Source organism: Gopherus evgoodei, chromosome 3 (genome assembly GCF_007399415.2).
Source record: "Gopherus evgoodei ecotype Sinaloan lineage chromosome 3, rGopEvg1_v1.p, whole genome shotgun sequence".
NCBI lineage: Eukaryota > Metazoa > Chordata > Testudines > Testudinidae > Gopherus > Gopherus evgoodei.
This window is the reverse complement of record NC_044324.1, coordinates 94,036,638-94,048,806: the sequence shown is the minus strand read 5'-3', so window position 1 is coordinate 94,048,806 and position 12,169 is coordinate 94,036,638. Positions and strand designations below refer to the sequence as shown.

Genomic DNA, 12,169 nt, shown 5'->3' with positions numbered 1-12,169 from the left:
CCTCTTTCCAGGAGAAGCTACCATGCATGGGGGAACACTGTCTCATATTAACCTACCCTTTTCAGAGCTCCATAGTATAGGCAATACATTTATTCTCTGAAAGAATGGAATGACTCATATTTAGCCTGTGATCCATTATGACCCCCAGATCCCTCTCTGAAGTACACCTTCCTATGCATTCATTTCCCATTTTTTGTGTGCGCAACTGATTGTTCTTTCCTAAGTGGAATACTTTGCATTTGTCCTTATTGATTTTCATGCTATTTATTTCAGACCATTTCTCCAGTTTGTCCAGATCATTTTGAATTTTAATCCTATCCTCCAAAGCACTTGCAATCCCCTTCAAGCTTGGCATCGTCTGCAAACTTAAGTGTATTCCCTATGCCATTATCTAAATCATCAATGAAGATATTAATAGAACCAAAACTGATTTGTGTAGAACCCCACTTGATATGCCCTTCCAGCTTGACTGTGAACCACTGATAACTCTCTGGGAACTGCTTTCCAACCACTTATGTACCCACCTCATAGTAGCTCCATCTAGGTTGCATTTCCCTAGTTTTTTATGAAAAGGTCATGTGAGACAGTATAAAAAGCCTTAGTAAAGTCAAGCTACAGCACATCAATCTCTTCCCCCTTATCCACAAGGCTTGTTATCCTGTCAAAGAAAACTATTAAGTTGGTCTAACATGATTTGTTCTTGATTAATCCATGCAGTTAATCATAATTTTATCTTCTAGGTGTTTGCACATTGATTGCTTAATTATTTGCTCCATTGTCTTTTCATGAGGATACCATCTCAGCAACATCTTCTCTTAGATATCAAAGGGGCACTCTCACTTAAGCACTGCAGCTGAAAGCAACTGTTGCCACGTGGAATGTTCTTCTGTAATCTCAGTGGCCTCAAAGTTTTCTTGAACTGTGATCACGCTTTTCCAGAGCAATCTACAGAGGCCAAAAGAAATCTCTTTCTCAAGTGTCATATGACGAAGTGCTGCCAGCTATTGTGAGTTCTGAGGTATTTGGGCTTTCTCAAAGCCCCAGCTCCTGGAGTTAAGTAATCACATGACAATCTCAACTTTCCTTCAAAAACAAAAAAAATATTTCTAGCCCTCATGGTTGCAAAGAAAAGCTTGAAAGGAAAATATCAGAATACAAAATGTGCTATTTTTAAAATCTCATGATTTTTAAGCCAGCATCAAGCATCAATAGGGCCTCACTTTTTTGAATATTTGTGGTAGCCACACTTAAGAGGATAGTTTGTAGTTATTTAAATTTCTTATGGTGTCCTAAAGTTTCCAAATATTTCAAGTCTCAAGTTTCATTCTCACCAAAACATAGCCTTTGCAACTACTGTCATCTTTACTAAATATTTATTTAGTATTTTAAAAACCCATTTATATATATTTTTAAAAAATATATATACACACAAGTTCATGCATTGGCATACAAGGTTTTTTGTTCATCTACTGAAAGATACCTTAACAAAAATACTTCAGATAAGTGCTTTACTGGTCACTTAGATGTGAGTTAATAAAAATACAACAACATTAGGTCTTCATATCATTCAGTCTTATGAAACCAAGTGACTCATAGTTCATTGGTCATAACTGCATTGCTAGCATACAACAAAGCTGAATACCATTTTGGACAAAATATTATTCTGTGCTGAGTGAAACCTTGTTATGGTCTAGTTAAAACTCCACTGAGATTGACATGTGTGAACTCACCCTTCAATTAACATAATTATAAGCAAAAGCTCCCACTTGAGACAAAAGGTGTATGTGAACTAGCTTTTGGCTCAGTAATGTTTTGGGAAGGGGTGTGTGTGGCGGGGAGGGGGAAGAGAACACACAAAAACTGAGGACAGACAAGAACAGAGAGAGAGAGGGAGAGGCAAGAGAGCCAAGAGGAACCTGAAAGCACAGCATGACCCTGGAAAAAGCTAGGCGAGAGCTTCTGGGTCTGGTGCTGGCTAAAGAGATTTGGGGACTGTAAGCTCAGAAACTGTTCCTTTTTGTTCTTGGTTCTTTCAGCATTCAGAGACACAGGGCTTTGTACATTCTTTGTAAATAAATATGACTGCATCAAAGAAATCCCAGACTATCAATTTCTACGTCCACCAGGAACATCCCCAGGGTCCCAAACTTGGACAAGCCACTCAGGCCGAAAAGGAGCAACAACACTTTAAATGTAAAATCTTGCTGTCAGCAAGCCAGCCACTGCACAAGGCTCTTCCTAAATTTAAAAGCAAGCTCCAGTTCTTCATCTCAAGATACACTAGAGGGCTGCACCCCATTTTACAAGTGGGGCAAGTGTGAGGAACTCTGTTATACAAAATCAAAAAAATTTACAAGTAAACTTACAAACCTGTAACCCCGCCCCGCCTCCTTCCCCTGCAAGGCAGTCAAACATTTAATGGAATTAAAATGACTTTTATATGTAAGTACTGTTCTTATTTTTATCTTCGTTCAGGGTTCTCTCAACTTGTAACAATGTCTGTCTCTGTATGTACAAATAAACGCAAATAAACTAATAAAAATTGTACATAACTGGCCACTATAGAACCAGATCTTTAAAGCTGTTTGTCAGTTTTCTCAGTACTGTAAATAAACCCCCTTCAGTACTGTCTGTGCTTGCATAATTCTTGGGGGGAAATAATCTTCTTGCCTAGCAATAGTCTACTGTAAAATTTAAGTCTTCTTATAGAATCATAGAAAAGTAGGGCTGGAAGGGCTCTCAAGAGGTCGTCAAGTCCAACTCCTGCGCTGAGGCAGGGCCAAGAAAACCTAGACTATCACTGACAAGTGTTTGTCCAACCTGTTCTTAAAAACTATCAATGATGGGGATTCCATGACCTCCCTTGGAAGCCTATTCTAGAGCTTAACTACCCTTATAGTTACAAAGCTTTTCCCTAATATCTAAGCTAAATCGCTCTTATTGCAGATTAAGCCCATTACTTCTTGTCTTATCTTCAGTGGACATGGAGAACAATTGATCACAGTCCTCTTTATAACAGCCCTTAACATATCTGAAGACTTATCAGATCCCCTCTGTCTTCTTTTCTTAAGAATATAATACCCAGTATTTAAAAATCTTTCCTCAAAGGTCAGCTTTGTAAGCCTTTTATCATTTCTGTTGCTCTCCTCTGGGCTCTCTCTAATTTATCTACATCTTTCCTGAAGTGTGGCACCCAGAACTGGACACAGTTCTCCACTTGAGGCCCCACCAGTGCCGAGCAGAGCAGGACAATTACGTTCTGTGTCTTACATTCAACACTCCTGTTAACATAGCCCGGAATGATATTAGCTTTTTTCGCAACTGCACTGTATTGGATGGTGTATGGATGGTGTGTGGCTGACTGAGGGAGCTGCAGGATCTGGACAGGGCAGTGATGGCAGATGCTGGAGAGAGTGAGAAGGAGCTCTGGGCTCGTTGCTAAGACTCCATCAGGAAAAAGGCCTGAAGTAAGAGTGAAGATGGTGCAGAGAGGAGTATAAAAATAGTGCTCGAGCATACAGGGGTGTAATCAGAAAGGCCAAACCACAATTGGAGTTGCAGCTAACAAGGGATGTGAAGGGTAACAACCAAGTGACAGATGATGCAGAAAAAGCTGAAGTACTCAATGTTTTTTTTGCCTCGGTCTTCACAGACAAGGTCAGCTTCCAGACTGCTGCACTGGGCAGTAAACTATGGGGAGGAGGTTAGCAGCCCTCAGTGGTGAAAGAACAGGTTAAGGACTATTTATAAAAGCTGGACATGCACAAGTTCATGAAGATGGATCTAATGCATCCGAGGGTGCTTAGGGAGTTGGTCTAGGGAGATGTGATTGCAAAGCCATTAGTGATCAACTGCTAGATGTCTAGTTGGCAGCTGGCATTGAGCAGAGAGCTCCAGGGGTCTGTCCTGGGGCCAGTTTTGTTCAACATCTTCATTAATGATCTGGATGATGGGAGTTATGCACGTTCAGCAAGTTTGCAGATGACACTAGGTTGGGGGGACATGCTGAAAGGTAGGAATAGAGTCCAGAGTGACCTAGACAAATTGGAGGATTGGGCCAAAAGAAATTTGATGAGGTTCAACAAGGACAAGTGCAGAGTCTTGCACTTAGGACGGAAGAATCCCATGCATTGCTACAGACTGGGGACTGACTGGCTAAGCGGCAGTTCTGCAGAAAAGGACCTGGCGATTATAGTGGATGAGAAGCTGGATACGAGTCGGTGTGCCCTTGTTGCCATGAAGACTAATGGAATATTGGGCTGCATTAGTAGAAGGATTGCCAGCAGATTGAGGGAAATGATTATTCTCCTCTATTCAGCACTGGTGAGGCCACATATGGAGTAGTGTATCCAGTTTTGGGCCCCCACTACAGAAAGGATGTGGACAAATTGGAGAGAGTCCAGCAGAGGGCAATGAAAATGATTAGTGGGTTGAGGCACATGACTTATGAGGAGAGGCTGAGGGAACAGGGTTTATTTAGTCTGCAGAAGAGATGTCTAAGGGGGGATTTGATAGCAACCTTCAACTATCTGAAGGGGGGATTCTAAAGAGGATGGAGCTGTTCAAAGCGGTGGCCGATGACAGAACAAGGAGCAATGGTCTCAAGTTGCAGTGCAGGAGATCTGAATTGGATATTAGGAAAAACTATTTCACTAGGAGGGTGGTGAAGCACAAGAATGGGTTACCTAGGGAGATGATGGAATCTCAATCTTCAGAGGTTTTGAAGACTTGACTTGATAAAGCCCTGGCTGGGATGATTTAGTTGGTGTTGGTCCTGTGTTGAGCAGTGGGTTGGACTAGATGACCTCCTGAGGTCTCTTCCAACCCTAATCTTCTATGATTCTATGCAGGCCGCAGGGAAGTGGCACAGGGAATTAGAGCACTGGCATGGCTTTGATGGGCTGGGACCTGGACTAGTGGCAGGTCTGGGTTCCCCCACCTCCTATTAGCCTAGGCAAAGTGGCCTGGACTTTGAGGCACCCCAGAAGGGGAACTGAACCCTTTAGTGACCCAGCATGAGAGCTGAGGCCTGAAATGCCTAGAGATGGCGAGGACATTGCCTCCGGGGGAAGCCCTGTAATACAGCTTGATCCTAGGGCTGAGACCACTGATAGACTACAGGACTAATTGAGGACCTAAGCCTAGTGAGGGCTACAAGGAGAGAAAGTGCAGGTCTGCACACACTCGTCCATATGGCGCTCACAAGAGGTGAATGCAATTTTGTTATTTTTGAACAGATTTAATTTCCCTTGCAAATTCCTTCCTCCCACTTAATTCTTAACTTTTGCAATATCAAAGACAATTCTCTTGGTCCTGCTAGTGAAGGCAGGGGGTTGGACTCAACCTTTCAAGGTCCCTTCCAGTTCTAGGCGATAGGTATAATCTCCTATTAAAATTGGAGGGGAGGGATAGCTCAGTGGTTTGAGCATTGGCCTGCTAAACCCAGGGCTGTAAGTACAATCCTTAAGGGGTCCATTTGGGGATTGGTCCTGCTTTGAGCAGGGGGTTGGACTAGATGATCTCCTAAGGTCCCTTCCAACCCTAATAATTATGATTCTATGATTCTCTGAAGCTGAGTTTAGCATCTCTAGCTAGTTTTATTTAAAAGTTCAGAGGTGTCTCCCATTTCAGAGTTCTGCATTATCTTCTGAAGGCAAGAATGTGCAAAATAATTTTTTTTAGCATCTAGGTAAATCAAGTGTCTATATGGGAAAGGTCTTTAATACAAAAGTGGGCTGTCAGCATAAGTTTTCTTTATTTTTTCAGAAAACGAAAGTGTGATGCTAGCAGATCAAGTGTCAGCTCCTGCCAAGACTGCAGGCATTAGTTAAGAACCGACATACTCACAGCTGGAAACCAGACCATTTCAAAATAGGTATTCTTCTTACAAGAATTAAACTTGATGAAATACTTTTAAGTTGCTGCATGTACTAACCTCACTTGCAATGTCTGTATTCTATGCTATAAAGAAATATGTACATTTTTGCTTTATAACTTTAAAAATGTTTGCTCTAAACTTGTGAAGCCAGATGGGAAGAATGTTTCCCCTCCCCACCCATCCTGAAGAACTGTCAAAATTAGAGGGGCCATCAAGGATCATCGCAATAGACAGAATGATCCTACTGCACCCATGGTGAAGTATGCACAGAAGGCCTCATCCCATTCCTTTGAATGCTGGAAGAGTTAAATAAAAATAGCTAATGTGAAGATTTTTCATCCTGTTGCTGTATGAACTCTCATAGGGCCAGAGAAACTACACTGAAGTCAGAGATCCCTAGGGCTTATCACCTGGGGTCCCCTGAAAGAGAATTTGAATTGACAGGTCTCTACAACTCTGTCACTCTTACGATTTAGATGATAACTCATTTGTATATCTATGTTTGCTTGCTTTAACCAATATGTAACTCTTTCTCTTTCCTAGTTACTAAACATTTAGATAGTTTATTACAGGATTGGCTAGGGGTGTTTGCTGTCTTTGGTATAAGACTTAGGGTACCAAGTGAACTGGGGTAAGTGACTGGCCTGGTGGGACTGTAAGCAACCCGAATGTGGTGTGATTTTTGGTTTATGTGACCATTTATCACTAAGTCCAGTTTGTCTAGGTGACAAGATAGAGTGGAGTCTCCAAAGGGACTGATTGTGACTCCGTGGTAAGATTGTTACAGTGATCTAGGAGCTCACATTTGTTACTGGCCTGGTAAAATCTAATGATAGAACGTACCTCCAGTTTGAGGTATCTGCCCTGTTTTTGACACTCTGCCCTGAGGAAGGCACTCAGTCGTGAGCCACTCCAGACATTTTAACAGAAAATAATATATTTTTAAATCAAACTGTTTTAATGAAGTATTCTAAGAAACTGCATATTAATTACCCTTTTGAAAATAAATTGGAAGCATTTAAAATTAATCTGTAGTTTAGGAATCTTTTGAAAACATCACTTTATCAATGTTGATAAATGCAAAGTAATGCATATTGGAAAACATAATCCCAACTATATATATCAAATGATGGGGTCTAAATTAGCTGTTACCACTCAAGAAAGATCTTGGAGTTATTGTGAATAGCTTTCGGAAAACATCCACTCAATGTGCAGCAGCAGTCAAAAAAGTAAACAGAATGTTGGGAATCATTAAGAAAGGGATAGACAATAAGATAGAAAATATATTGACTCTATATAAATCCATGGTAAGCCCACATCTTGAATACTGTGTGCAGATGTGATTGCCCCTTCTCAAAAAAGATATACTGGAATTGGAAAAGGTTCAGAAAAGGGCAACAAAAATGATTAAGGGTATGGAACAGCTGCTATATGAGGAGAAATTAATAAGACTAGGACTTTTCTGCTTGGAAAAGAGACTATTAAGGGGGGATATGATAGAGGACCAAACAATCTTCAGATCCAAAAGAATATATTTGAAAATAAATTCAGATTTGAACACTCCTAATTGGAATACTGGTGGGCAGATATAGGATATTAATTAAAAATTCTAAAATACAACTTTCACAGAAAGCTGAAAATTCATTTAAATTAAATGAGATTTTATTTGCGGGATATATTATACAAGTGTCACTTGAGTGAGAAAAAGACAGACTGCTAGATTCCTGTTTCGGTGGGTACAATCCACCCATGTCACAGCTACCCACTATGTTTCGGGACTGAACCCTGTATCCTATACAAGTAATGGATGTTGACGAAAGAATAGGTAGAAAATATTTGTGGCATTCATGATATTTTGATATCAGACATTTATTCAATGATTTTTAAGGTACACTGTCAGACTTCAAAGAATTATCTCACAAGAGGGAAACCACAGCAAGAACCGAACTAAAAGGAAAAAAAATGAAAAAATAAACAGTACTTACATATTTATAACCCCATCTAGATGATGTTTTGAACAAAGCTGCTGGCTGCTCTTGTCTTGTTTATGTTGATTCTGCCCTAACTGAACAAACCTATGGAGTAGCAGTGGATAAAAGTATAAGTCATAAAGAGAGCAAGAACTATTTGCACTAACTTCAGTGAATTAATGAAAATGACAGTTCTGTACAATTTGGAGAGTCATGCAGTTTCAGTAAGTCACACTGGGTACATTAAAGGACAGCTGGAACACTCACCTCACTTAACACAAAAGTGAGAGTCATGATGATTAATACACTTATCTTGGTCTAGTTTTTTGGTTTTTTTTAAGTTGCTTTTAAAACTAAAGTTTGGGTACATTTTGGGCCCCTTTTTAGCTAGGAGGAGGTCTTGCCCACTAGTAGGTTTTGCTTACTATTTCACAGGCAGCAGATGGGGCCATCAGCAAGAGGAGACAGTCAGAGTTAACTGCTCTTTCCAATAGCATGAACTCCCCACAGAAGACCTCTAGGAGGAGAGAGAAAGAGGAGCACCTGGGTGTCACTACTGGAATTGGGTGGTAGCGCAGCTGTAGAGAGAAGTAAGCTAAATAGATGGCAAGTTGGCTCAAGTTCCATGCAGATAAGTCTGATTCTGACCTCTCTCCTACTTGACTTGCATAGCTTGAAAAGCTGCCCTCTCATTTCACTGGTTTTAGCTATTTAATTGGATAAGTCTTTATCTGCCTCAGAAGGATATGCAAATATGTCTTCCTCCTCTATCCAGTCTATACTTTCAGAGTAGAGGATTTCCTCTGCTCTCATAAAGCTTGTGAAAAGGAATGGAGGACAGAAACACACATTTGGGTTCCTTCCAGGCAGCAGATGAAAGGGAAATCAGTAGAAGAGCTGAGAAGGATGAACCAGGCTAGTAGCTATGAAGGGAAAATTGGGGGGAACTCAGTAACTCCATTGCATATGGCAGACTTGAGCTCTTTAGCAACAGCATTCTCCCTGCCTCAGCCTCAGTAAATTTAAGTCATGATATTATACTTGATTTTCTAAAAGGAGGCCTTTAAAAAAATAGTCAATATAGTCAAATAATATTAGGACTGATTATTTTTAAACTAAACTAAGAACATATCACATGGAGAGACTATAGTGAATTAAATTTCTCCTCACAATTCAGGGATGGTTCACAACATAATAAGTAATGTAATGTAATGTAATTAGCCAGTCATTACACATCATAAAGCAAATCTAAAGTTGCACAGCTGCATTTCAACACATGGCTTACAGTCATTCACTTGACAAACATGTATGTCTAAGTTTTCATTATGAGGTGTAGTTTTCTATTGTCCAGTGCTCCATTAATTAATTCAAAAGCCTAAGCAGGTGTTTAAAACATTGATTTACCAGACTAGCATAACTGATTTGCACAACACGTGACTGGGTAAGCAGTTGCTCGCATGGCAACAGCATTACAGGCCTTAACAAATTAGAAGAGACTTCAATTTCAATTTAAGTTTCCCTGACTGCCTTCCTATTATTTTGCTTTTCTGACTATAATTTACTAACAGAAAGGGCCCAGTTCAGGAAACCATTCCTACTCAGGACAGCATTTAAAGTTAAGTAAGTGCTGAAGTCCATCTCTATTCATGACAAAACTTAAATATATGCTTAAATGCTTTTGCGAATTGGATCCAAAGTACTTCCTTATAATTTTGATACAGAGTAAGCTATATAGTTACTATTTCATCAAACCATGATATTGGAGTCCCAGTTAATTTGGCTTCAACCATCTCCTATCAAAACTATGAAGTATTTGTACAAGAAAGTTATCATTTAAGATCTTAATGCACTGTTATTATGAGTTACCCTCCTAGTTCGGTCATTTTTTCCCACTTTTCCACTAGTAGCCTGTATGCCAGATTTAATAATTGGTTCCAGTCTCAGATGAAAACCAGCAGTTTTAAACCTTAAGATAGTTGCCTCTGATGAGACAGAAAATGCATAAGTAGCTTCTGAATGACCTGGCATATAGCAAAAAAGGTGTAAATATTTGAAGAAAAATGTTGAATACCAATCAGAAACATTTTTCCTGGAACAGTCACAGCCGAACAAGATTTTATATAAGAGGTATAGCTAACACTTGTGCCTCTCTGCAGAAGACAGAAACATAACGGTTTTCTTACCAAAAAAGGTTAATTTATGTAATTGTACTTGCATTTTATAGCTAAGATTGTTTATCGGATTGGAAATTTAAATTATTTTTAAAAAATTCTCTGAAGTTGCAGAACTCTAATGTTGACATTTTATAAATTGGTGTAATTCAACATTTGAGAATAAATGGGAACTATGTACTTGTAAATTCAAGAGCCACTATTAATTTGAGTTTGTCCCTTGTTCCTGGAAAAATGTTAACTGATATTTCACTACAAGTCCATTTGATTTAACTATCAGATTCTGCACTTGGAGGCATCTGCACAGCTTCACGCTGAAGTTAAGAAAATTGAGTGCACACATACGAGAGATTAAGAGTTTGATTTTAAAGACACAGAATAGTAAACTACTGCCAGCTTCAAGTTAACTCTAGTGCTAGTGCCAGTGCCATACCAGAACAATGTTTAAATAAATTCTGAAGAAGGAGGAGCAATTTCTCATACAGAGTATTTAACTAGCTCCAATCATCACTTACTAATTATGACTGAGAATGTTCTTACCTTGTATATATTGTGAGGTCATCCTCTGAAGGAACATCTGAGAGGTTAATCCCATATATATCTTTCATGGACTGAACTATGTTCTGGGGGGAGGAAAAAACAACCCAAGTAAGTTTTTCAGAAATAGAATACTATGCCAATTTCCAAACAAAAGTTTACTAGATATAACTGAATTCTTTCTAGATCAGGAAAAAAAGCATATTATAATAAATGCAAATAAAACCAATAAAAAAAAGTCTCTCTTGTACTTCTTGCCAACCTTTCTAGGCTTATACTGAATCTTTTAAGATGATTTTTTTTTAGATTATTCTTCATTTTATTTGTTCACTAAGAAAGGAAAATGTTACTGAAATAGACACAATATGATAGCATATGGTATAATCCATCAATTTGGAAAGAACCTGAGATTTATTTTATTGCTAATATAAAGTACAATATAAAAATATTTGTATAAATAATTCATATTGTGGATATATTACAAGTTGTATGCTTTTATGATATTTTATTTATTTTTAGTTTAGGAAAGAAAACATTATACAAGTCATTTACAAAAACCTTTCACCATTTATCTTTAATCTTGCTCTATACTACGTCAAGAAAACCCCTAATTTTCTTCAGACTAAAATTATTTTAATTTCCATTATAGTTTTAAAAAGTTACACGTTCATGAAATATACAGGTCCAGTGGAACAGGGTGCTAATGTGCATGTGCAGGCTGCTGTGCCCTATTTTAAGGTTAAACTCCTTAAAACTGATAAGGGTCATGTGACTGCAGGTTGCAAGCAGTGCCTATAAAACAGAGACAACCTATCCTTAATAGTGAAAGACCCAGAATCAGAGATGGACTAGGGAGAGTTGGATGTGTCCTGGCAAAGAAAATATTTCTTTCCAATCAAGTCTTCTGTATTGTCCATTGTTAACAAAACCTGCCCCGAGGAAAGGGATTTGGAACCTCACTCAATCATTTAGATATTTTTGGACTGCCCAGCTGGTCAATCGGCCACCAGTCTACATAAAAGGTATAAACTAGGTATAAAAAAAATCACATTGGCAGATAACAGAGGATGTGTCAAATCCAAACAGAAGTTCTCATGTACCTTTTTTCAGAAAAGCCTTTTAAAAAAATATTACAAGGACAATACTAAAACAATTTTTGTTGTTATTACTAATAGTCTGTCTGCTTTGTGTTACTGTAAGATTTAAGAAAGTGTGATTAATTTTTGCAATTATAAAGAAGAATTTGACTTCTTTAGCACCTTCCCTCTAAAGATCAACATATTTTGTAAACTTTAATGAAGTAAACTTCACGTGACCTAGATAAACATTAACCCTACTTTACACCTCTTATTAAGCCTGTAGTGTTTACAAGCATCACTGTAGCCAATGGAAGGTGACATCCTTAAAATGTTAATGTGTAGAAATTTTCTAAATACGCATGCTCAAAGTTGCTCACTTTAAACATTCATAACATTAAATGTAATTAATTTTCTTCAAATTCAGTTTTTATTCACAGCAAAATTTATAAAAACAAGACATGTTTGAAGTTAGAATCATAGAATATCAGGGTTGGAAGGGACCTCAGGTGGTCATCTAGTCCAACCCCCTGCTCA

At 38.6% G+C, this 12,169-nt stretch overlaps 1 protein-coding gene across 2 annotated transcripts in view; it reads right to left on the bottom strand.

Moving 5' to 3' along the window:
* FIG4 (FIG4 phosphoinositide 5-phosphatase) overlaps positions 1-12,169 on the bottom strand; it is a 167,286-nt gene that overhangs the window by 25,641 nt on the left and 129,476 nt on the right. Inside the window, exons 21-22 of one of the 2 annotated variants that reach the window (XM_030556095.1) lie at positions 10,560-10,642; positions 7,864-7,953 (exon numbers count right to left, since the gene is read on the bottom strand). In XM_030556095.1, coding sequence (XP_030411955.1) covers positions 7,864-7,953; positions 10,560-10,642 — 173 coding nt within the window. Of the gene's footprint in view, positions 1-7,863; positions 7,954-10,559; positions 10,643-12,169 lie in introns of those variants that run through there. The other variant, XM_030556096.1, reaches the window with a different exon arrangement.